Raw genomic sequence first — 26698 nt, 5'->3', positions numbered from 1 at the left:
ATATTGCCACAATTATTATTTTTTGGTCCTTTTGATTATAATGAGACCAAAATAATCACAATTATCGATTAACCTAATAATTTTGACATCCATTTTGGAACAAAACCTGGACTAGAACAGGACCAACAAGAACAAGACTAAACTGTCGATATTTTGGGTTTCACCTCAACTTGTTTTGTTGTTTTCTTTTTTCTTTTTACATTAGTGTTCACATTAGGCCCACACCCATAACACTTTATACTGTTACCTTATTTTCAAACATATGAAGACACTGTTGTTTGTTCATTTGGTTTCATCCAGCAGCATTCGTCTAATTCAATCTTGTTTATAAGACACATTCATTAATTTAGGCACGAATAAAAACACACTAATTGTATTTTTTTTTTGTCTTAAATTCCCATTCATAATTGATCTCAGTCTAAATTTAACCCCCGCTGTATTTGGACCAGCCTGTAGCCTATGACGCTGGCCTGCTCACTAACTTATTATTTCACCTACAGTTCAATAAACCGTGTCCATCATCACATATATTTGATTTCACGCTCGCGGCCTGTGGGTTAAAACTCGTGTGAGGGACGTGCGCCTCGCTGTGAATACCTCAGGCGCGCGGACGCAAATCAGGTGAAATGCGTGCGTTAAAAGCCTTACTGCAGAGGACATAAATAATACGTGGAAGGCGCTGTTGGTGCCACTCTCTCTGCCATTCCCTCCTTTTTTTTTTTTTTTTTTTGCTCCCCCCTTCTCACACAGAGCCCACATTACGAGCAGCGACGTGCACGGAGGAGAGACTGCAACAAGGAGCTGTGTTCATTATTGATGCTGTTCTGGCGCTTCTGCGTGTGGAAAGGGTGGGTTTTTTTTTTGCGCACGGGGAGAAAAAAAAAAGTGCAAGTGCAAAAAAAAAAAAAAAAAAAAAAAAAAGAAGAAGAAGAAGAAGAAGAAGCCCCAACACAGGCATCTCCAAAAGAAAAAAAACAACAACAATGAAGACAATTCACTTTAATGCTTGTGATGGGCCTCAAGGGGGGATTAGAGATTCAAAAATAGGTTGTTGGCAGGTGAGACTCTAATTCCCGCAGTAAAGCATCAGATGTTGAGCTGATGCAGCGGCAAACACACGCCCCTCCACCGCCGCTGCCGCTGCTGCTGCTGCTCCCCGCGTGCACACACGAGCACGCACGAGCTCCCGACCCACCGACCAACCATCCACCCCCATGTCCCCATCGCTCCATCTCCAAGCTCAACATCCGAGTTTAGAACCATCTGAGAGCTCTGTTTTGAGTCAGAGGGAATGAGAGGTTAGGATTCGGACGCGCACTGAGAAAGGGGGGGGTGTTCTGGCGTCGCCACACGGGGAACACATGTAGAATATGAATGATGCTGGGAGGAGGAGGGGGGGGGGACGATCACACATGACAGGTACATCAGCACACGGGGACGCACAGGGCTCGAATTAGCCAAGGTCCTACTTACGCACTGCCTCCTTTTTGGGGTCGAGGGCACAGGCAGTCTGCTGTATTTGGCCTATTTTGTTCTGGAGCGCCCAGACCCTTTGGTTGGTGCTGACGATGTCGTTCTCCAGCTCCTGGAATAAAGAGCAGGCGTGTCGGGCCAAGTCGGACAACTGTCGCAAGGTCCGCGATAGCACCACGTTACTGATGGCACACAGGTCCTCGAAAAGCACGCCTTCGTCGTCGGGGAGTTGGTGCCTGCACAGAAGCTGCGGCTCCACAATCCGCTTGGCGAGAGGCATTTTGTCCAAAGATAAACCGGGTGTGAAGTCCCAACGCCTGAGAAAACTGCAAAGGGCGAAAGAGACAACATCCAAATGCGTAAATCCACCAGAAAACGCGCTGATGCTCTCGTCCACGGGCATCAATCCAAAGTTCCCATCTTCTCCTTGAGACCCTCCATCCCGATGGTGCCCAGCCCGCCGCGGTGTCAGACGGTCCGCTGTGTTTGGTCTCGTTTTGATCTTCTGGAGGGTTTTTCATTCACACTCCCTCTCACACACACGCGCACTCATGCACACACATGCGGGACACGGCGAAGCGCAGGTCAGTGGCGCGAGGATGCGTGCTCAGTCTGAGATCCAGCCTCGTCTCCGCGCGACGTTAATCCAGCCAACACCGACCGGAAGCAGTGCTCAGGTCCGGCGCTGTAAAAGCACGGACAGGGATTATACTGGTGTGTTTACCTCCACGCGAGGGGGATACAGCCAGGGGAAAGGGACTCTGCAAATACAAGGCAATGTCAAATACGTTTCAATCAACTGAGACTGTGTGTTTGGTTAGTTGTATTTGCTTTATTAGTCATATAGTTATAATAAACTCTATCATATATATGTAAAATATGATGTATGATGAGGACACAGCCTTTTTTTAAAGATTTGACTGTATTGAGCTGGTGTATGTAGGCTTAAAAGTTTTTTTAGTCAAGTCCTACCATGTTCATTTATACTTATTCTTACTCATAATCCACATAATTAGGCTAAATTAATCGTCACAATGCTGTTCCACTACAGGGAAACACATGGCTGTATAACGCATTTGGCTGAATTGGCTCATGACTAAAGTTGTTGGGCAGAATTAACCTAAACCTCATTCTCGCCCTCTTTTATTTTGCAGCCTGCAGTGTGATTTCCGGTGTAGTTGCGCGTGTTTTCTGGAGCTTTATGTATTGGAGTCTTTGGCCTGAACCGCGCTCAGACACCGAGGCTGAGGAGACAAGCGGAGGAAAGCCTGGAGCTGTGGATCTGCGCGCACCGGGAATAATAAGCAACAGATACATTCAAAGGTCCATGCACTGTTCTCTTTTATTTACACTTCGATTTTAAATGGTCCTAAATGGTTAAGTAGAAGATGGTTCGTGCCTGGTGCTATAGGCTATAAGCTGAATCATGAATATGCATAATATGGACTAAATGAGTCCATCGCAATCAATGTGCCATTAAAATACAAGCCAAGGGATCTTCATTTATACAACACATTTAATACAATACAGCAACTCTGCTCGGGGGGAAAGTAATACATTAAGAATCAAGGTGATATAAACATGAAAACAATGTGTAATAAAAATAATACATTATATAAAAGCGTATGATTTATTTGTACTATTGGTAAATCATATTCTAAGACACTCAAATCAAGAAAACTACTTTATGAATTCAATCACTCAACTTACTCTTTGTACTTTTTTCCAGTATATTGTCCTTTGTTATAAACCTATTGGATCTGAGAACTGGGCTTTAAAAGCTAGTAACCGGTTTTATAGTTTATAGGGTTATAGATTTTTATGACTCTTCTAATATTATACTGAAATATATAAAAGTAGGCATAAGTATCTTCTAACAAGGTTATCAAATAAAATGTTGCCAAAAGTGGGCTCTAAATAACACACTGACTTTAAAATGACAACCATCTTTGCCATTAACTCATTAAAATGAAAAGAAGTCACGACCCACAGACATATATTTCAGTGTGGTCCCTGAGCGCTCGTACAGTCGTGTCCACCTGTTCCCAGTGGGGCGGATTGTGCTGAGCGTGTGGTTTGTCTGGACTAACCCCTCTGTTGTGGTCCTCATTCACAGTGATGAGCCCATGGCCTCGGGCCCTGGCTCTATATAAACCTTTGCTGCTGCAGCGAATCTCCAGCTCCACAGACCGACAGTGACCAATCAGGGGCCCACACTCACCTGCCATCACCCAAAATGTGCACATGTACACAGACCCGAGCTAGCACTGCAAACAAGTTCAAACGACTTGAATTCAGGACATTTATCTCAGTTTCAGTTCAGATTTACTTGACAGATCTATTATTTTATTGGTTTCTAGATGTTTCTCATTTGTTTCAATAAATTATACTTATTTCAAGCCAAATTGTTTCAATTAAAGCTATTTAACTTTAGTTAAACAATTTAAATCCAGACCAATATTCTGTTATATTCATTTTCATTTGAACTGCCGAGCGTTGAACAATTGACTTATTCATGGATCAGGCAAAAACATCCATCCATTTTCTGCCGCTTATCCGCGGCCGGGTCGCGGGGGCAGCAGTCTGAGCAGGAACTCCCAGACTTCCTACTCCCCAGACACTTCCTCCAACTCCTCCGGGGGGATCCCAAGGCGTTCCCAGGCCAGCCTAGAGACATAGTCTCTCCAGCGTGTCCTGGGTCTTCCCCGGGGCCTCTTCCCGGTGGGACATGCCTGAAACACATCCCGAGGGAGGCGCCCAGGAGGCATCCGGAACAGATGCCCGAGCCACCCCACCTCAGCTGGCTCCTCTCGACGTGGAGGAGCAGCGGCTCTACTCCGAGCTCCCCCCGTGTGGCCGAGCTCCTCACCTTATCTCTAAGGGAGCGCCCAGCCACCCGGCGGAGGAAACTCATTTCGACCGCTTGTATCCACGATCTTGTTCTTTCGGTCACTACCCAAAGCTCATGACCATAGGTGAGGGCAGGAACGTAGACCGACCGGTAAATTGAGAGCTTTGCCTTTCGGCTCAGCTCCCTCTTTACCACAACGGTCCGATGCAGCGACTGCATCACTGCAGCCGCTGCACCGATCCGCCTGTCGATCTCTCGCTCCATCCTTCCCTCATTCGTGAACAAGACCCCAAGATACTTGAACTCCTCCACTTGGGGCAAGGACTCCCCACCCACCTGAAGAGGGCAAGCCACCTTTTTCCGGTCGAGAACCATGGCCTCGGATTTGGAGGTGCTGATTCTCATCCCAGCCGCTTCACACTCGGCTGCAAACCGTCCCAGTGTATGTTGCAGGTCCGGGTTTGATGGAGCCATCAGGACAACATCGTCTGCAAACAGCTGAGATGAGATCCTGTGGTCCCCAAACCGGACACCCTCCGACCCCCGACTGCGCCTAGAAATTCTGTCCATAAATATTATGAACAGAACCGGTGACAAAGGTACAGCCCTGGCAGAGTCCAACATGCACTGGGAACAGGTCTGACTTACTGCCGGCAATGCGAACACAGCTCCTGCTCCGGTCATACAGGGACCGGACAGCCCTGAGCAAAGGGCCCCGGACCCCGTACTCCCGGAGCACCCCCCAAAGGACACCCCGAGGGACACGGTCGAAAGCCTTCTCCAGATCCACAAAGCACATGTGGACCAGTTGGGCAAACTCCCATGAACCCTCGAGCACCCGATGGAGGGTATAGAGCTGGTCCAGTGTTCCACGACCGGGACGAAAACCACTCTGCTCCTCCTGAATCCGAGGTTCGACTATCGGTCGGATTCTCCTCTCCAGTACCTTGGAATAGACCTTACCTGGGAGGCTGAGGAGTGTGATCCCTCTGTAGTTGGAACACACCCTCCGGTCCCCCTTCTTGAACAGAGGGACCACCACCCCGGTCTGCCAGTCCAGAGGCACGGTCCCCGACCGCCACACGATGTTGCAGAGACGTGTCAGCCAAGACAGTCCTACAACATCCAGATACTTTAGGTACTCAGGGCGGATCTCATCCACCCCCGGAGCCCTGCCACCGAGGAGTTTGCGAACAACCTCAGTGACTTCAGCTTGGGTGATGGATGAGCCAGCCTCTGAGTCCCCGGTCTCTACTTCCTCTTCGGAAGACGTGACTGAGGGATTAAAGAGATCCTCAAAGTATTCCTTCCACCGTCCAACGACATCCCCAGTCAAGGTCAGCAGGCCTCCACCCGCACCGTAAACGGTGTTGGTGAGACACTGCTTCCCCCTCCTGAGGCGCCGGACGGTTTGCCAGAATTTCTTTGGTGCCGATCGATAGTCCTCCTCCATGGCCTCCCCGAACTCCTCCCAGGCCCGGGTTTTTGCCTCTGCGACAGCACGAGCCGCGGCTCGCTTGGCTTGACCTTCGGAGACCCACAAGCCAGAGTGGCCTGATAGGCCTCCTTCTTCAGTCTGACGGCATCCCTTACTTCCGGTGTCCACCACCGGGTTCGGGGGTTGCCGCCACGACAGGCACCGGAGACCTTGCGACCACAGCTCCGAGCAGTCACATCAACAATGGAGGCGGAGAACATGGTCTACTCGGACTCAATGTCCCCAACCTCCCCCGGGACATGGGAGAAGCTCTCCCGGAGGTGCGAGTTGAATACCCTACTGACAGAGGGCTCCACAAGACGTTCCCAACAGACCCTCATAATGCGCTTGGGTCTGCCAAGTCTGTCCGGCTTCCTCCTCCGCCAGCGGATCCAACTCACCACCAGGTGGTGATCGGTTGACAACTCTGCCCCTCTCTTCACCCGAGTGTCCAAGACACGCGGCCGGAGGTCTGATGACACAACAACAAAGTCGATCATTGACCTCCGGCCTAGGGTGTCCTGGTGCCATGTGCACTGATGAACACCCTTGTGCTTGAACATGGTGTTCGTTATGGACAATCCGTGGCTAGCACAGAAGTCCAATAACTGAACACCGCTCGGGTTCAGATCGGGGAAGCCGTTCTTCCCGATCACCCCTCTCCAGGTGTCACTGTCATTGCCCACGTGGGCGTTGAAGCCCCCCAGTAGAACAACGGAGTCCCCGGTCGGTGCACTGTCCAGTACTCCTCCCAAGGACTCCAAGAAGGCCGGGTACTCTGCACTGCTGTTCGGCCCGTAGGCCGCCACAACAGTGAGAGACCTGTCCCCCACCCGAAGGCGGAGGGACGCGACCCTCTCGTTCACCGGGGTAAACTCCAACACACGGCGGCTGAGCTGAGGGGCTATAAGCAAGCCCACACCAACCTGCCCCCTCTCCCCGCGGTCAACACCAGAGAAGTGGAGCGTCCAACCCCTCTCGAGGAGATGGGTTCCAGAGCCCAAACTGTGCGTGGAGGTGAGGCCGACTATATCTAGTCGGTATCGCTCAACCTCCCGCACAAGCTCAGGCTCTTTCCCCCCCAGCGAGGTGACATTCCATGTCCCCAGAGTTAGTCTCTGTGTCTGGAGATCTGGTCACCGAGGCCCCTGCCGTCGACTGCCGCCCAGATCTCTCTGCACCGGCCCCTTATGGATCCTCCTGCGAGTGGTGGGCCCACGGGAGCGTTGAACAATTGACTTATTCATGGATCAGGCAAAAACAGGTATTATCTAAATGGAGTGGGCGTTTGTAAACCAGGTCTCAGAGTGCAAAGATCTCAAAACGCTGGTTCGGCGTCGCCGCTGTTACGACGTATCCACAACTGTTTTGTGAAGTTTGAGTCATTGCCCCGCCTTTGCTCAATGGCGCAGTCTTTTGGTACTTTTCAACAGCGCCATCAAGGAACCTGGACTATGTATTACAACATTTTGTGTGGATGCGCACATTTAAAGGAACTTTTCCAGGAACTCTTTTAGATTTATTGTGCCAGTGCCATAATGTAATTTTAATGCAATATTTTCTGTAGAAAAATGTGTTCTAACAAATATGAACTGCTGCTTAACAAATGCAGAATTACTTGCTAACTCTAAAAACATGTTATTCATGTAAGTTTTAATTTAGTTGAAACATTACTATTAAATTATCTTGTGCCTGTGATAAATAAAAACTATAAACTTTGCCCCTAGTTATCGCTGTTGTTCATGGGTTTATGATGCGTGACTTGCAGTTCACTGATAACTGAGGCTGAACGTTTTCTGCTTCCTGTTTGCTTTTAGTGTTTCTTGTCAATGGGTCATGTTTGTTTTAGAAATGACCTGATAAACAACACAGAAGTTAAGATGCTACTGACATGATGGCCGAAGTATACAAATATATTTATACATTTAAACAGGCCTTTTCATGTGGCCATACCTGTGTCTAATACCTTATTTTACCACTCATTTATTCTGCACATATTACTATAGAAAATTCTTAGTAATATTTATTCCCAAATAATGGTAATAAAACTGAAAGGAAATTGTTTGCACACAGTAACTAGCATAACATTAATTCTACTAACAAAGTGTGAATAACTATTATAATAATATATTAAGCAAGCTTAAAAGATGAGCTTAAATTAGTTTATTTGTTGGAATTGTGCATATTTGTGCTTTTAAAATTGACCACTTGAACATTATGCTTCATTATAGGCTATGTTTTGTAGTACACACCATACAAATAAATCCATCTTGGGAAAGAACTTCACCCACTTTTCCAGCAGTGATGGCGCAGAATGGCAGCCACAGCTCAGTCAATCAGTCTCGTGGCAGCTGTGGCATCAGGTGTAGTCGCTAACCATGAGTGTGACTGAGGAGCGGCAACAACAAAGTGCTTTCAGACCTGACAAACCTGCAAGCACAATACAGCAAATAAACGTTGTATAAACTTTTGTCACTTTTCTGCTGGAGGGTTTGTCATGCTCGTTTCCATGGAGATATTATTGCTATGGAAATACCACGCAGTATTAAACCCATCTATCTTTCATGTATTGAATTACAGGCCTTTAATTGCTTAACGTGTATACACAAATCTAACAAAGTAACAAAAAGGTGACCGTCCCTCCACCAGAAAACATAGTGCCCCTGTAAATCCATCGTAGTTATTATGTTTTCGGAGTGCTTACTAAGCTCAGACGCACATTGTTTCCTTGTATCTGTAAATGAAAGCTCAGATACACCCAGAGTTATGACTGTCCAAAGGCCAAGGCAGCGCGAAGGTTATTCCGACAGTACACGGTATCTTTCTGCCAGAGCGCGGATGGACACGCTAATGCTAAAATGTACCACTGTTTAACTATTACAATTCTGGCCCTGTGCGCCGGTGTTTATGCCCAGACCGACCTGGAAAACAGAGCCAGGGAGTTTCTGAAGATATTCGATGAAGAAGCCTCAGCTCTGATGTACAACTATTCTCTGGCATCATGGGCCTACAACACCGACATCTCACAAGAAAACTCTGACAAAGTGGTAATGCTCAACACTCTTTTGCTTTATTTGACTTTGATTGTGCGATTTCTTTTGACTATGGTAAGCAAAACAGCTAAATTAAATAAGAGGATGAATAGGGGTTCGCACATTTGCTTCAGAACCAAACGTCCCGGGGTTTCCTGGTTGCGGGGGACCTGTCTTTGTGGAGTTTGCACATTCTGCCTGTGGAGAAAAAAATATAGAACTATCCCAAGCATTTGTATTGCAATCTCTTCCTGCTTTACCAAAGTAACAACAGAGTAATTGTGGAAATCATCTTGAAAATACACATTTATTGCTCGGTTTTACAACATGCAATAACTGGGTGGTATCCAATATTGCCAGGATGTGAAAGATCTCAGTGAAACATTTATAATCACAGTTGTAACTCTCCCATGCACATTGTTCTGTTGATTGTGTGATTGTTGTTAATATTGTTGTTTGATGAAAACACTTGCCACACTTGTACTTTTTATTGTTTTTGTCTATTTCAGTCCGAACAAGGTGCCATTTGGGGAGACTTCTACGGTAGAATGTCGGTGGAGTCAGAGCAGTTTCCGATCGACCAAATCAAAGACAGAGAAATCAAGCTTCAGCTCATCTCGCTGCAGGACAGAGGCGCGGGGCTCCTGACAGAGGACAAACAGGCCCGTGTAAGAACGCACCGCTCTACATCATACGCACACATCTGACGCAGTAGTGGATCAGTACGTGATGTGGAGGTTACATTCAAAAAACACACACTTTCCATCTCACTGCTTGTCTTCTTTCACTGAAAACGTATGGTTTTACTGCGCACTTTGAAACATGGCACAGTGAGTGGACGCTCTGCTCACAGCAAGAGGGCGTGTTTGGCTGTAGAGTTTGCATACTCTCATGTTTCTGCTTCCCCCGTCAACCTCAAACATGCACAGCAGGTTTTTCCTTCAGCTCCTATTGCTGATCCATAATGTATATAGCCCTTTTTTCTCCCTTAAGGTTTTAAAAAATATATATATAGTTTTATTTAATGCTGCAGTCGTGCTTTGGTTTAGACTTTTTAGACTTGACAGATGCAGCCAAACAAATATGATAAGATAAGATTATGCCTTTATTGTCCACACTTATGGGAAGTTTAAAACACACTCTTAATTGAAGAACTCTTATAAACAAAACCAAAGACTCTTTTTAACACTCTTATTAACAAAACTCCTGTAAACAGGTCCTCTCATATCTTAAATGGAGGGAAGAAAATAAAAATAAAGATACAATAAAATAAAATAATAAAAATAAAAATAGCTGGCATAAGGCAAATAATGCTAATAATAATGGTAAAGTAAAGTAAACACTCTTATGTACATCAGTTGCATGCACATGAATGACATTAATTGCATGTAATAATCAAGAAGAAGACCACGAATGATGCTTATTAAAATAGCCTATTGTTATTATAGAATGTAATACTCTGTTACATGGTTATTACCGCTCTATTACTGCTTCACAGGGCTGGCGTCTTTCATTTATTTTGCCAGTGAGGTGTTCCATATGTGATTGTCTCTCCTGTCTTCAGTTGTGGATGATCATGAATGAGATATGAGTTTGGAAAATTGTTATTGCACAATTTATTACTTTATTACATTGTTATTAGTGATTGATAGTTGATATATTCCTGGTGAGGTGTTTTTAGTCATGGCTGGTGAAGGTCATGCATGACATGTTTGTTAAAATCTGATTGAATGGTTTATTACTTTATTACATGGTTATTACTGCTCTTATCTTGCTTCATAGGTTGATGTCATTCTTTTTAATTTTATGTTTAATATTATGCTTGTGTCCTGTGTCTTCACTGTGAGAAAACTCATGGATGAGATGTTTAAATTATGTTAAATACGACTAAATGGTGTGTTACTTTACTACATGCTTATTACATGGTTATTACGGCTCTATTCCTGCTTCCTAGTGCTTTTTTCTCCATTATATTTCATCAATGAGGCGTTTGATCTTATGTTCGCGGTGGTGTGTTTTGAGCCGGGGAAGGATTTGAATGAGGTTTGTTAAAATGCTGTTATTACATAATGTATTGCTTTATTACACTGTTTTTCTTGCTTGTTAATGCTTATTCCTCCCATGTTTTTACCCAGTGGGATGTTTAATATTGAGACTGTGTTGTGTCCTGTGTCTTCAGTTGGAGAAGATCATAAGATGTTTGTTAAAATATGACTAAATGGTTTATTACATGGTTATTATTGCTCTATTCCAGCTTGAGCACAGTGTGTATCTGTCTCTTATATTTTACTGGTGAGGTGTTTAATATTGCGGTTGTGTTGTGTCCTGTGTCTTCAGCTGGGGAAGGTCATGAATGAGATGAGTACGATCTACAGCACAGCCACCGTGTGTCTCCCGGACAACCCTTTTAACTGCCAGACGCTGGAGCCAGGTACCTCTCAGCATAATCACTCGGAGGAAGGGCAAGAACTACACAGGGCTTTGCTTTCAGAGCGGGTCAGAGCAGGATATACCAGCTCTTATTTGAGCATATTCAGATTTAGCGTTAACGTGGGTTGAATACAGAATTGCGTATCTTTATAATTATTTGGCAAAACACAATGTCAACTAAACCTTTAGAAGAAGAACAATTCTCTATGTTTGATCTATTGGTGTTTCGGGAAATGATCCAACAAATGTTAGGCTAGTAAAGCTAAATAAAGTACCCTTTTTTTTTTACATAAATGAGTAAATTCTATCTTTTGCCCCCAGAACGTGTAACGTAAAAGCAGGACCGTTTTACTCTGCCTTCATTTAATTAAACCATACTTTATCTATTGCCGCGTGGAACAGTATATAACGCTTGCTAGTGTGGTTCACTTTACTTCACTTTTCCGTCTGAAAAAGCTATTCTAGTGGCCAAAAATATGCATGCATCCATGTCAAAAAAGGGCTTGTGAGAACATGGAACACGTTGAATAGATTTCAAAGCTTACTTCCTCTTTGCACGGTTTGAGAATAAGATACCGACGATTTAATAATAATATAAGTACTAATAACGTGTACTTTCACCCTCTTAGGATACTTAGCTTGTGTCTATTCGCAGGTCTGGAGCATGTGATGTCCAACAGTAGAGACTATAATGAACGTCTGCACGTGTGGGAGGGCTGGAGACAAGAGGTGGGCAAGAGGATGAGACCGTTCTACGAAGACTACGTGGATTTGAAGAACGAGGCGGCCAGGCTCAACGGTAACCGTCACACAAATTTAAAAACATACAAAACTATGCAAATGAGTAGTTCAACGATCTTCAGACGGCGCAGGCACTTTTGAAACCTGGACAAAGACCTGGAGAATGGGAACGCCCCACCAAAGATGAACCAAATCAGAACTGTTCTATAAGTCTAAACCAGGGCTAAAGTTGCCACTCGGCCTATTTCAGGTTAAAAACAATAAGTGCTCATTTTTAGCAGCTACTTGTTTTGTAGTGATGGCAGTTTGAGCACTAAAATGATCAGTTATATGGACATTGAGAAGCAGCCCACCGCTTCATGGCATCAGTAGCGTTTGTGTTTATTCATCTGATATGGGGAAAGCAGTTTTAAATTAAAGAAGAAAAATATATACTTTCAAATTAGTAATCCGTCAATATCTACTCTGACAGTATTTAAAAGGCCTGAAGCAGTTGGTTTGAATACTGTGCTATATGTTACTTAAATAAGTTACTAAATCAGTATAATTGGCCCTTTTTCATGTATTTTTAATAAGACAAAAATTAAATTGAATCAAAAATGTTGTTTGTTCAAAATGAGGAAAATAGTGTGATTATTGTTTATCTCACTCGGCTCAAATCTATATTTTAGTGAGGGGGCTGTTGTTAAGGTTTACTCCTCCAATAATAATAAAAACATGTCTGAGGGAAAATGTGAGAAATGTATTTTCAATCTTTGACAGAAACATTGACTGAAGCATTAATTTGATTTATTTTTGTAAAGACAAACATCAGCACAGCAACAACATTGGCTACATTCTCTCTTGTTCTGGTTTAGTTCTTAGTTCAGTCCTGGTTTAGTTTTTAGGTCAGTCCTATAGATAGTGTGAGCGGATATTTATGGTTATTGTTTGCATGTGAAAGCAGTTTTGCGCACTTTAAAATTATGAATGATCCTAACCACATATGTAAGTGAGTATTACACCTCACATCTTCTCGACATCCTCTTCTGCTCGCACCCACCTGCATCCAAGGACACACACAAGCAGAATCTAAATAGCCCCATAAAGAATGTGCGCTGTAATCGTGTGTCTCTGATATGTTTTCATAATGATGCGCAATCGTTTTATACAGTTCACTTCAAACAACTGTGACTTCCCACATAGAAAGTAAAAAAAACACACAAAAAAGTTAGTAAATCAGCAATATCTTAAATAAAAAAATGATTTGACCTTATAATTTAACAACTAATTAATTAATAGTACGATGTGATTAGAATGTAATTAGGTATTTGTTCGAGACTAGTTGTGTTTTTGTGAACAAAGACTAAAAAAACTATTTAATTTTAATGTGTCTGATATTGATGAAACAGTCAAAATATTCTACTAAGAAAACAAGATTAATATCCGTAATTTATTTCAATGTTCACTATGTTACTTTTCTGGTTACAAATTCACCCCTTCTTGTCTCCATGGAGATACTAAACAAGCTCTGAGGTAGCAATGACTAGTAAACAGTCATTCTTGTGTTTTCATGATCGTGATCGTGGCAAAGACAATGCCAGCTTAAATTTAGAACATTTTAGGGGATTTTTAACACTCAAATTCACTTCAGTGTCAATAAGACAAGCACAACGTCACATCAGCCTCTTTCAGACTGGACGATCAACAATGGTCCTAACATTGAACTATTAATAAATACAAGCATTATTGAACATGACAGTGTTTTATGAGAGTTGTAATATAAAACTGACTGAAGAAGATCTCGTCTAATGGTTAAAACGAGCAGGTTATGTCTGATTTTAGTCCGGTTTAGATGGGCTTTGTTGTCACAGTTCCACAGTCCACACGTTTTAGCCCAGATTGTAGGTTTGTATACAGTATTAATTGCTGTTGGCTTTGGCGATAACGAGTAACGTGAAGCTGCTTTGGAGTCATACGAGGCTCGTTTATCTGCTGGTTTTAAAGGTTTTCTTTGTATATTTTTGGAACAATCCCAGAGACAAAGTGTAGGTGACACTCTGTTTATCTGAAACAAAATCGAAATGTTGGTCATAAACTGCAAATAACAGAAAAGTTACATAGTGCACCTTTAATACACACGGTGCGAGTGACCACGAACTTCGAGTGGAGTTTATTCTATTTCCTTTTTTTCCTCAATATTTTTTTGTTTCTTCCAATTTTATAAACAAATAGATAAAACAGAACATAAATCGAACAAAACACAAAATGACCAGAGTACAAACTCAAAGAAAAACACAAGAAGACATCAACTAAACATAAATACAAACTAAATCTCAGCACATTTAAATTAAAGTAAAAGTTCTATTCCATCCAAGTCTAGTTTATTCCATTTCCATTCCTTTGTTTCGCAGGTTTTGAGGACTACGGCGCGTACTGGAGATACAACTATGAGACCATCGAGGAAGAGCCTCCGTTCACTTACACCAGAGAAGAACTCATGCACGACGTCCGCAAAATCTACAGCCAGGTCCAAGACAAACCCTCTGAGTCTGAAAAAGCAAAGTACACACATGATGGCACTTTGACTAAACCTGGATTCTCCTCCAGATCCTGCCTCTGTACAAGGAGCTGCACGCTTACGTCAGGAGCAGACTCATGGAGGTGTATCCAGGACACATCGACCCCCGGGGGCCCCTGCCCGCACATCTGCTCGGTACGCTGACCTTCCTCCACGACAAAATAACCTTCATTTATTCACACAGCGTTTTAAGATTACATCAGGGGTATGTATAGTTCTGGACAGGGCCGGCCCAGCCTATAAGCGAACTAAGCAGCCGCGTAGGGCCCCGAGGTGTTAATAGGGCCCCCAATCTGGCAACCCGTCTTATGAGAAGTGCAAGCGCAGCGTGCGCCACTAGTGTAGTAGCGCTGCTGGCGCGGCAGCGCACACAGCGGTAACATATAAGGCACAAACCACATTTATTTGTAATGACAATCTGGCAACCAAGACACCAAACCTGCGCTGATTGGGCAACTTCATTGTGCGCGAGGAGAACGAGAGCGAAACATAAACACAACAGTACGTGGTCCCTGCGTGGTCCTCATGTCCAGAGGAATATATCTCCCCGATGCCGAAAAACGAAAGAAGAAACTTCTTGACGATGTAAAGAAACTGCAAACTCAACAACACTCTCCAGGTATTGAACTTCTCTTACAAAGAGACGGTTAATGCTGCTGTTTGAAACAACACGATTCTGTCACGTTAGTTCGCTCAGGCTGGAGGCGACGAGAGCTCTGCCCCGCGCACAATATGTGTCTGAATGAAAGATAATAAACTTAACATTTACACCAGCCCCGTAGTGTGAGCTGCAGGTGAGGCCGGTGAGGGGCGTCTGTGGTCCGGGTCACTAAGAGGCGGAGATCCGGTCCGGACGAGCGCCGTCTCGTCCAGAACCTCTGATGTGAGACTTTGGAGTGAACAGTGTGCGGCCCTGTCCCGGGCCCCTGTCCCCTGTCCCGGGCCCCTGTCCCGGGCCCCTGTCCCGGGCCCCTGTCCCGGGCCCCTGTGCAGCCTCAGTTAGAGATGAGCGGGTTTGAGTTTGCGTCCCTCTCTCTCACATCACCATGTGTGAGATCAATCGTGACTCGTGATGTCTGTTTTACTTTGACTTCTTAAAGTGGAATAAGAGGAACGTAAAGGTTTATGCACGTAAGGTCCATCAGCCAATCACATCGCAGCATTGTTTCATGCAGGAGTCCAGTGTGTGATGTTCTGATCAGAACAAACATTTTATATTGTAATTCACTTTTAATAGAGCAATAAAACATTTCAATTTATTTAAAAATCATCATTTTTAATCATCATTAGACTATTTGTTATAAATTATAATAAATTGATAGTGAAAAATAACCAGACATATTATGATTACGTCTGTTATAGAATAATACTATATATTTTTATACAAAAGTGGCAAAGTTGCAGAAACGCAGTCTCTTCACTAAAGCTAGGTTTGGACCTTCACTTCTCGTTCTGTTCATTCTCTGGGAATAACATGTTTGCACTGTTTTATCAGTGTTAATTGTTAATCAAGCAATGCTTATGCCATTTGTTTAATTTAATATAACTTGTTTTGTCACTTTGGCAAGAAGGAACAGTTGGGAGCTGTAAAAGATAAATTAGTAAGGATAACTATTACTTTTACATTTTCAGTTAAAATTTATCAATTTGACCATAATTATTTTTCATAGCCAATATTGTATTGAGTAATTAAGTACACTAATGTATTAATAACTGGCTTCAGTCATTTTCTCCTGGCACAGTTTCATCATCATTTTATAGCATTACAACCTCAACATTTTACTCTTACTTTAGCGGCTGGACCACATTAAAATGCACCAGAAGACCCAAAAAAGGTCTGAACATTTCTGGGGGAGGGCCCCCAGACCCCCCCCCCCTGTTCATTAATTTAAACTGCTAATGTGGCTGTCGACCCTTAACGGCCACAAATACGCCCAAAAACATATCTGGGACGTGTGTTATTTGTACAGGGAGTAGAGGTGATGTCAGCGGAATACCAAGTTGCATTGTGGGATTTAAGTTATCAATATTTGAACTTGTGAGGTGTTGAGAATAAACTAACTGGCAAACAGATGCCCTGGAGTTTTGGTGCGCTTTGTTTGCGTTGAAGAAAGTTCCCATATGTGAATTGTTTACTGACAATGGCAATAAAACTGATTGTGATGACATGGTGAGGGGCCCCCAAAAATGTTTTCGCTTAGTGTCAAGAAATTACACATGAATCAATGCTATTACTTAACAGTCAGAGAACATAATTCAACTTAGAATATTAAACGACACAGAAACGTCAGTCTTTTGTGTGGCTTGCAAGGGAGAGGAAGGCTTAGCCGAGTCAAGATGTTGTAAGCAACCTGAACGACTTTCCAAAATCACTCTCAGCGTTCCTCCCTCTTACAAGTCATTTTATTAAAATCACACATAAAAAGGAGGCGGGTCACATTTCTCATTGGTCAGCTTCACATTAAGGCACTTGTCTTTTACGACTCTTTGGTATTATCTTTAGAGATAAAAACCTTGGTGAATGTTCTACCCATCTGGTCCCCAGGATGGGAGGAACATTCCTCACGGCTGCTTCTACAACATCTTCACACATGTTATTAGAAATACATGCCTTTCCCTCCCCCCAGGCTAATGATGCAGATAACTTTTAACACACAAATATAATCATATATTTACATTTTATCACACTTAGGGCCCCCTGAAGGCTTGGGCCGGCCCTGGTTCTGGAAACAGTAAGTGTGTTCTTAAGTGTAGGCATTGTATATGGCAAGGGAATAAACCTCAAAGCACTAGATTGTTAAGCAAATATGAGTTACTAAAAACTAGAACTCAGCATCCTGAAAACATGAACGGGGAAACAAGCTCCTGTGATGAAGAAAAACTTGATAAGGTTTTATGTTGCAAATGGATTCTTCAGGTAAACAGGGAAAAATCTTCAATTTAAATATATTATTGAGTTTAATATAGAAAAATAAAGACACAATTGCTCATATTTGGGGCATGTAAATTTGAAAATGTTGGTTTGAATTGGTTAATTTTGTACATTTTAGTTAAACATTTTGGATATCTTATTTTACTTTCGGGTAAACCATATTGATTGAAAATTAAATTAATTAAATAATAAAAAATATAATAAAATAAATAAAAAAATGTTTAGTACAAGATTGTAAAGTTTGGGCTGTGTAGGTGCTACTTTAAGGGCTGATCTTTATGTCTTCATTTTAAAGTGACAGGTTGGATTACTCATGAACAAACTCTAACTAAAATGCAGTTAAGCTAAATATGTTTTAAATGTGGCTGAAAATTATTCTAATTCTATCCCACAATAGCACATTTTACAAGTTTACAATTTTACTTCCTGTTTGTAATTTATGACATCACACTAGGAAATTACCCAGCAACCACTTTTAATGTCAAAAATGATTACATTTTTTATTTTGTTGTTGAATTAATATTTATGGTCAAAAATGCTGTTTCTTTTGTGTTATTTATGCATAAACTTGGGATGGAATTAGCGTCCCTGGTGTGATGTCACTTCCTGTCATTTTCCACAGATTTTTAAACTTTTCTCCACTAATAGCCACTCGATTGGTGTAAAACTATAATTTATATGTACAACACGTATAAATACACCAAATAAAGTCAGACTATCATAAAAACAGCCTTTTTAGAGCGCTCAAACCATCAAATAACATAAAGCTCGGTGAATGACGTCAAACTGGAAAAAACAACACTGAACAGCATCCAAAGCACTTTAATATTATTATTATTCCTTCTTGATTATAACTTTTGTATTACAGGGGACATGTGGGGCCGATTCTGGACCAACCTGTACCCTCTGTCCACTCCTTACCCCGACAGACCCGACATCGACGTCAGCAAAAACATGGTGCAACAGGTACAGTGTGAGACGCGTTGCATGTTCTCCCTGTTACTTTCTCATCTCCCAGCATCATCCGTCTTCTCCCTGCAAGTTATTTGACCTTCTCTCGCAGCGTTAGCACCACCCAAAGCATGAAATAGAGAGGGTCTTTTCATTCACAAACCTCCAACTCTAACAAGAGACAAAAGAAAATGTTGAGATATAATTGGGAAACGTCAATTGAGGAAAGTGCTTTTTAACTGCGTGTGTGTTCCTAGATTTAAAGTAAACATGAGCTCAAATGAAATATCGACTGAACTTGCAATTATTATGTTGATTTAGTCGTGATTGCAAAGGCATTTTACATTTTGGTTACGTTTGTGTGTTATATTTATAGTAAAATAGGGCTGGAAAAAGTAATTAAAAAATATAAAAGAATAATCAACTCATTTCGTTATCAAATAAGAGTTGTCTGGTCTTAAAACAGACTCAAATACGCAGAGAGAAAAGCTTTTCGTGACTTTAGAGCTGTAACTGCATCGAAAAGACACGGGAAAATGTTGTGTTTCGCGCTCAAAAAGAACAGCCCACCAACGATAGCTTTGGACAAACTTGTCTCTCTGTAGGGATGGACGGAGACACAGTTCTTCAAGGAGGCAGAGGACTTCTTCACGTCGGTCGGCCTGTACCCCATGCTGGACAATTTCTGGACCGAATCAATGTTCGTGAAGCCTGGAGATGGACGCAGCGTCGTGTGCCACCCAACGGCCTGGGACATGGGCAACCGGAAGGACTTCAGGTAAGAACCTTTACCATTGTGGCCAGAGGGGGCAGCGATGAGCCACTGCAGCGCCGTTATCTCGTTCCTGATGCTGTGAACGGCACATTTGAAGATTAGCATGTAATGTCGTCTCATGCCAAGACAATCTTCAGTGAATCTCAGAGTCAGTGTTTCCAAGCGATAACAACTCACCCTGTTGTCAATTATTCATCTAAAGTGATTGTAGAATATCTAACCTCGCCCACAAATTGAACACAGCTTTTATGAGTTTTTCTTCGACTTTTACACACAAAACACACATCGATGTCATTAAAATATTGTGGTGAATTTAAATTATTATGATTGTTCTAGATGTTGAATCAATTTTTACCCCCAGAAACCAGAACGTTTTGGGGGGAAACAGACCACGGCACATGGTCTTCACCTAATTATTAAACGTGTTATGTATTTCAAACTTGTAAGAAAGAGCCATGTGTGTCACGATGGCGCTTTGGGACCCTGCTTCACTTTTCCATCGAAGAAAGTTGTTCCAAAAATACATGCACGTGAATACTTTGTGCCAAAGGGTTTGTGAAGGCATTTAAATACCTCCTTACTCCTTCCAAAAATGTGAAAATCAAGCACCCCAAAAGTAATGATTATGTTCTATAAAATTCAAAACAAATACACAAAATGCAAAAAATCTGGCCAGCTTTTATTTGTTTGTGTTTTATTGTTGAGCTCCTGAGACAGAGAAAGTCACCACATGGATCAAGTTCATCTAAAACAAGTCAAGCTCGCTTCCCTTGCGACTTTTCCAGAATTAAAATGTGCACCAAAATCACGATGGACGACTTCCTGACGGTGCATCACGAGATGGGCCATAACCAGTACCAGATGGCCTACCGAAACCTGACCTACCTGCTGCGGGACGGGGCCAACGAGGGCTTCCACGAGGCTGTGGGCGAGATCATGTCCCTGTCTGCGGCCACGCCCTCTCACCTGCAGAGTCTGGGGCTGCTGCCGCACGACTTCACCTACGACAACGGTAAAGCACGAGAGGCACTGAGTGTGAAAACTGTTTGAGAAATATGAGAAAATATGATTACATAATAAGTTAAAGCAACAACACTGCGTAACCTGCACGAGTCCATGGTAGAATATAATATTCCTGTGGAATTTTATATCTAAACGAACAATATTTCCATGGAAACAATCCGGCGGATGCTCCTCCAGACCAAGTACAAGTCAGGTTTGTGGAATAAAAAAGTTTTTCAGTGGAATAAAAACATTAAAAACAAAAAAATACATTATTTGCTTTTAGTTGATTTTCTGGGTAAAAGTTACACATTGAGCTTTAGCCATAAAAATATATGTCTACTGCATGTGGTTAATGAGGAGAAAATGCAGATTTACTGAAATATTTCAACATATTGATTTTTTTACTTTTAGCATTTGAACATTTATATATTATTTCAAACATGATTTAATTTAATTACTTTATGATTTATAAGTGTATCCTCTATTTTGTGCTCCAGTTTTATAAGAAATATTCTCAGCTTTGAACAGTAGTAGCGCGGCTGCTCCACACTGCCCTCCTGTGGTTAACAAAGTCTATGACGCTGTACATAGTACTGTGTACTCACTACTGTGGTTATTGTGGTAGTAATTGTTATGGCAGTGATTGTAGTATTTGAAGGAGCTGTCGTAGTGAAAGTGGCACCTGAATATACATAATACTAGGATATATTTAAACAAAGCTTTACAAACATTTGTGTCTTTTCCTGAATCAGAGACGGAGATAAACTTCCTGTTGAAGCAGGCTCTGACCATCGTGGCCACGCTGCCCTTCACGTATCAGCTGGAGGAGTGGAGGTGGCAAGTGTTCTCTGGAAACATCTCCAAAGAACACTGGATGAAGACCTGGTGGGACATGAAGTAAGAGCTCAAAGCTGATCCTGAAATGTGGAGTGCAATTAAACCATAGCATAAGAACAAGACTATTGTATGATACTAAGTGGATATAAATACAATCTACAAAAAGAATAAATGCATGTTTTACAAGATACAAACCCACTTACTCATTCTGACAGATGATTGCGCTCCCTCTAGTGGTGAAACATCAAACAGCAGCCCTCCTTTAATTCCCTGTTCGTATTTTCTTCTGTTTAAAGAAGTGACAAAACTTAGAAAGAGACATATTTATTGTATTTGAATTAAACTAATGCTAAAACTGGGAGCCCTGTACATTTGTCATCCACTTAAGAACCGTGCACATTACTGTAACATTTTATTTATTTCTGGTACAATCCAATACAATCTGTTTAGTCTCATACGCTGCGCTGTACACAACCACAGCCAGAGCACAAATCTGTTCTCCTGCTTTAACTCTGCAGCTCTGTCATTTCCCCGCCGTGGGACAAATAAAGGTTCTCTTATTATCTTATCTTAAATGAAAAACCACACTTGACTCTGTTTGCGTGTGTGACAGGAGGGAGATGGTCGGAGTGGTGGAGCCAGTGCCTCACGATGAGACCTACTGCGACCCTCCCGCTCTGTTCCACGTGTCCGGAGACTACTCCTTCATCAGGTAACCGTCCACTTCAGGAGGATTCAACTAGGCTAGGCAAAATAATATGTCTGTTTGCCGTAACCCGACCGACCCGTTTTGAAACTAGCCGACTGAAAAAAAATATCAGCATTTTTTGAAAAAACGTCTAAATCTTTTATTTTTCAATTATTTCGCCGACTCACCGACCGGTCTTTCCTTGTTGAATATTATTATCACGCTGACGTGTCTTTCATCTTAAAGGACTGATAACGCACCGTGTAACACATGTGCGTCTTCATATTCAGTCCTCCACATGTTTCTGTAACAACACGAGACACGTGTAGGACTCGTCTTATTGCCTTTTATAGGTTGGTTTGCCTCTGTCGGCGCCACTGATCTGTGCATAGGACATGTGTTTCTCTGTCAGGGTGTGAAATTTGACTTACGTAGATGCATTCTGGGATTGAAACACGCCCAGTAGCATCATCCCAACAAACATGGCGGCGCCCGGGTCCCCCGCATGTTCCCCCCGCTCGCCTTCGCTACCAAAATAAAGGATAGCGGCGTACAAAAGGTCGATTGAAATGTCTTAAAATCGTGAGATTTAGTCTCCCAATCGGGTTGATAGAGACGTTTTCTGTCATTGACTGTTGTAGTCACTCCGACTCAAAAAATGACAAAATTTGGATCTTTTTTTTTGCCTTCAAAGTAAAAATAATAAGAATTTGCCTACCGACCGACCCAGATGAATAATGTTGACTCGGGTTACAGCAAACAGACAATTTATTTGGGGTAGCCCTATGTTACAACACAAATGAAACGTTGGCGAGTTTGTACATTCAATAAAGTTGCCGCTGTCTGTATGTTCCACACACTCTCTTGTTGTTTTCTCGCAGATACTTCACCAGGACGATTTATCAGTTCCAGTTTCAGGAGGCTCTGTGCGTCGCCGCGGGACACGTGGGAGACCTGTCGTCCTGTGACATCACCAACTCCACTGACGCAGGGGCCAAGCTCAGGTACATCAGAACATCACTATTGTTTATGGATCATCGTGTAATTCAACTTTCTGCATTTCCGTTTCTACTAATGAACTTCCTCTTTTGAATCTGTTTTATAAAATGATACTAATATAACTATTTTCAGGCTTTTATACCATGATTTGCTGTTTTTTAAAGTGCATGAAATAAAGATAAGACTGCAGACTTTTCCGATCCAAAGACTCACTGTCTGGGACAGGGTTTAGTCTCTGTGAGTTCTGCTCCGTGATTGATAGGCGGAATCAGGGCCGGCCCAGCCTATAAGCGAACTAAGCAGCCGCGTAGGGCCCCGAGGCGTTAATAGGGCCCCCAATCTGGCAACCCGTTTTATGCAAAGTGCAAGCGCAGCGTGCGCCACTAGTGTAGTAGCGCTGCTGGCGCGGCAGCGCACACAGCGGTAACATAAAATGCACAAACCGCATTTATTTGTAATGACAATCTGGCAACCAAGACACCAAACCTGCGCTGATTGTGCGCGAGCAGAACGAGAGCAAAACATAAACACAACAGTACGTGGTCCCTGCGTGGTCCTCATGTCCAGAGGAATATATCTCCCCGATGCCGAAAAACGAAAGAAGAAACTTCTTGACGATGTAAAGAAACTGCAAACTCAACAACACTCTCCAGGTATTGAACTTCTCTTACAAAGAGACGGTTAATGCTGCTGTTTGAAACAACACGATTCTGTCACGTTAGTTCGCTCAGGCTGGAGGCGACGAGAGCTCTGCCCCGCGCATAATATGTGTCTGAATGAAAGATAATAAACTTAACATTTACACCAGCCCCGTAGTGTGAGCTGCAGGTGAGGCCGGTGAGGTGGTGTCCATGCCCCGGGTCACTAAGAGGCGGAGATCCGGTCCGGACGAGCGCCGTCTCGTCCAGAACCTCTGTCGTGAAACTTTGGAGTGAACAGTGTGCGGCTCCTGTCCCGGGCCCCTGAGCAGGGCCCCTGTGCAGCCTCAGTTAAAGATGAGCGGGTTTGAGTTTGCGTCCCTCTCTCTCACATCACCATGTGTGAGATCAATCGTGACTCGTGATGTCTGTTTTACTTTGACTTCTTAACGTGCAATAAGAGGAACGTAAAGGTTTATGCGTGTAAGGTCCATCAGCCAATCACATCGCAGCATTGTTTCATGCAGGAGTCCAGTGTGGTGTTCTGATCAGAACAAACATTTATATTGTAATTCACTTTTAATAGAGCAATAAAACATTTCAATTTATTTAAAAAGCACCATTAGACTATTTGTTATAAATTATAATAAATTGATAGTGAAAAATAACCAGACATATTATGATTACGTCTGTTATAGAATAATACTATATATTTTTATACAAAAGTGGCAAAGTTGCAGAAACGCAGTCTCTTCACTATAGTGAGGTTTGGACCTTCACTTCTCGTTCTGTTCATTCTCTGGGAATAACATGTTTGCACTGTTTTATCAGTGTTAATTGTTAATCAAGCAATGCTTATGCCATTTGTTTAATTTAATATAACTTGTTTTGTCACTTTGGCAAGAAGGAACAGTTGGGAGCTGTAAAAGATAAATTAGTAAGGATAACTAATACTTTTACATTTTCAGTTAAAATTAATCAATTTGACCATAATTATTTTTCATAGCCAATATTGTATTGAGTAATTAAGTACACTAATGTATTAATAACTGGCTTTAATCATTTTCTCCTGGCACAGTTTCATCACATCATCATTTTATAGCATTACAACCTCAACATTTTACTCTTACTTTAGCCGGCTGGACCACATTAAAATGCACCAGAAGACCCAAAAAAGGTCTGAAAATCTCTGGGGGAGGGCCCCCAGACCCCCCCCCCTGTTCATTGATTTAAGCTAATGTGCTAATGTGGCTGTAGACCCTTAACGCCCCCAAATACACCCAAAAACTTATCTGGGACGTGTGTTACAGGGAGTAGAGGTGATGTCAGCGGAATACCAAGTTGCATTGTGGGATTTAAGTTATCAATATTTCAGCTTGTGAGGTGTTGAGAATAAACTAACTGGCAAACGGATGCCCTGGAGTTTTGGTGCGCTTTGTTTGCGTTGAAGAAAGTTCCCATATGTGAATTGTTTACTGACAATGGCAATAAAACTGATTCTGATGACATGGTGAGGGGCCCCCAAAAATGTTTTCGCTTAGGGCCCCCTGAAGGCTTGGGCCGGCCCTGGGCGGAATACCCAATCAGAGAAGTGCACGAGGAAAAAGGCCAAAAGGAATATGCTGGAAAACAATTCATTTATAATAATAATAATAATAATAACTTTTATTTATATAGCGCTTTTCAGTGACCCAAAGACGCTGAACATATATAAAAAAGGGGGGGGTATCTACAGACAGGGGGGACAACACGTACAATACACATTAATATACAGATAAAATGAACAAGACAGAAGAAGTAGAGAGAAAAAGATGGGGATGTAACAGGGGTAGAGGCAATGGGGTAGAGGAGGCTAGGGGTAGGGGAGGTCATAGGCTTGGGTGAAGAGGTATGTTTTGAGGCGGGATTTGAATGTTGTGAGTGAGGGAGAGTGGCGGACAGGTTGGGGGAGGGAGTTCCAGAGTCGGGGTGCTGTTCGGGAGAATGCTCTGTCGCCAAAAGTTTTGAGTCGGGATGTTGGTGCAGCCAGGGTGAGAGAGGAGGAGGATCGGAGAGCTCGGGAGGGGCGGTGGGGGATGAGGAGGTCAGACAGGTAGGGGGGGGCAAGGTGGTGAAGAGCTTTGAAGGTGAGGAGGAGTATTTTAAAGTTTATGCGCTGCTTGATGGGGAGCCAGTGGAGAGAGCGGAGAACGGGGGTGATGTGATCACGGGACCGGGTGTGGGTGAGGAGGCGGGCAGCGGAGTTTTGGACCATTTGGAGTCTATGGAGGGAATGGGAGGAGATGCCAGTGAGGAGGGAGTTGCAGTAGTCGAGGCGGGAGGAGATGAAGGCATGGATGAGGGATTCAGCAGCGGGGAGGGTGAGGCAGTGTCGGATTTTGGCGATGCGGCGGAGGTGGAAGTATGAGGTCTTGACAATGTGGCTGACATGGGGAGTGAAGGAGAGGGTGGGGTCCATGATGACACCGAGATTGCGTACCAGGGTAGAGGGGGTGATGGTCGAGGTGTCGATGCTGAGTGAAAAGGGACCAGTTTTATTGAGAGTGGATTTGGTGCCAATGAGGAGGAGCTCTGTTTTGTCACTGTTCAGTTTGAGGAAGTTGAGAGTGAGCCATGATTTTATTGTAGAGATGCAGGTTTGGATGTGGCTGAGGGGAGGGTTTTGGGTGGATTTGGTGGTGAGGTATATCTGGGTGTCGTCAGCGTAGCAGTGAAAGTCCAGGTTGAGTTGGCGGAGGATGTGACCAAGGGGGAAGATGTAGCAGATGAAGAGGAGGGGGCCGAGGACTGAGCCCTGGGGGACCCCTGCGTTACTGGGGAGAGGGTGGATGAGTGACCGGAGAGGGAAATGAACTCTTGCCTGTTGGTGAGGTAGGATGTGAGCCAGTCAAGTGCAGAGCCCTCAACACCCAGTTGGCGCAGCCTTTGTAGGAGGATGGAATGGTTTATAGTGTCAAAGGCTGCGCTGAGGTCTAGTAGTAACAGGATGTTGAGGGCCCCGGAGTCTGCAGAGGTGAGGAGATCATTGAGTACTTTGACCAGGGCTGTTTCAGTGCTGTGAAGTGGGCGGAAGCCAGATTGGAGGGGTTCATAGAGGTTGTTTGACTGGAGGTGGGTGTGAAGTTGGGCGGCGACGATGCGTTCCAGCGTTTTTGAGAGGAACGGCAGGTTGGAGATGGGGCGGAGTCTAGGGTGGGTTTTTTGAGGATGGGGGTGATGGAGGCCAGTTTGTAGATGGAAGGAACATGGCCGAGGGATAAAGACTGGTTGAAGAGGGTGGTGAGATGGGGGATGAGAGCAGGGAGGCAG

The 26698-nt window shown here is 43.3% G+C and overlaps 2 protein-coding genes across 4 annotated transcripts in view; one reads left to right on the top strand and one right to left on the bottom strand.

The window, feature by feature from the left end:
- The window catches only part of nhsb (Nance-Horan syndrome b (congenital cataracts and dental anomalies)), a 61767-nt gene extending 59639 nt beyond the window's left edge, over positions 1 to 2128 (bottom strand). For all 3 annotated transcript variants that reach the window (XM_072464735.1, XM_072464737.1, XM_072464736.1), the window contains exon 1: positions 1474 to 2128. In XM_072464735.1, the coding sequence (XP_072320836.1) occupies positions 1474 to 1876 (403 nt within the window). In that variant the 5' untranslated portion in view covers positions 1877 to 2128. The remainder of the gene's footprint in view (positions 1 to 1473) is intronic.
- Positions 2129 to 8598: 6470 nt separating this feature from the next.
- The window catches only part of ace2 (angiotensin I converting enzyme 2), a 26305-nt gene continuing 8205 nt past the window's right edge, over positions 8599 to 26698 (top strand). The window contains exons 1-12 of the mRNA XM_072465291.1: positions 8599 to 8848; positions 9343 to 9501; positions 11171 to 11264; positions 11919 to 12062; positions 14398 to 14513; positions 14594 to 14699; positions 18365 to 18462; positions 19053 to 19225; positions 20008 to 20234; positions 20980 to 21124; positions 21678 to 21776; positions 22634 to 22756. Coding sequence (XP_072321392.1) covers positions 8660 to 8848; positions 9343 to 9501; positions 11171 to 11264; positions 11919 to 12062; positions 14398 to 14513; positions 14594 to 14699; positions 18365 to 18462; positions 19053 to 19225; positions 20008 to 20234; positions 20980 to 21124; positions 21678 to 21776; positions 22634 to 22756 — 1673 coding nt within the window. The 5' untranslated portion in view covers positions 8599 to 8659. The remainder of the gene's footprint in view (positions 8849 to 9342; positions 9502 to 11170; positions 11265 to 11918; positions 12063 to 14397; positions 14514 to 14593; positions 14700 to 18364; positions 18463 to 19052; positions 19226 to 20007; positions 20235 to 20979; positions 21125 to 21677; positions 21777 to 22633; positions 22757 to 26698) is intronic.

The sequence above is a fragment of the Eucyclogobius newberryi genome, unplaced genomic scaffold (genome assembly GCF_026437365.1).
Source record: "Eucyclogobius newberryi isolate DKJ021-1_F unplaced genomic scaffold, fEucNew1.0.hap1 SCAF_5, whole genome shotgun sequence".
Lineage (NCBI taxonomy): Eukaryota > Metazoa > Chordata > Actinopteri > Gobiiformes > Gobiidae > Eucyclogobius > Eucyclogobius newberryi.
The sequence above is the reverse complement of the archived record's forward strand: the minus strand, read 5'-3'. Positions and strand labels throughout refer to the sequence as shown.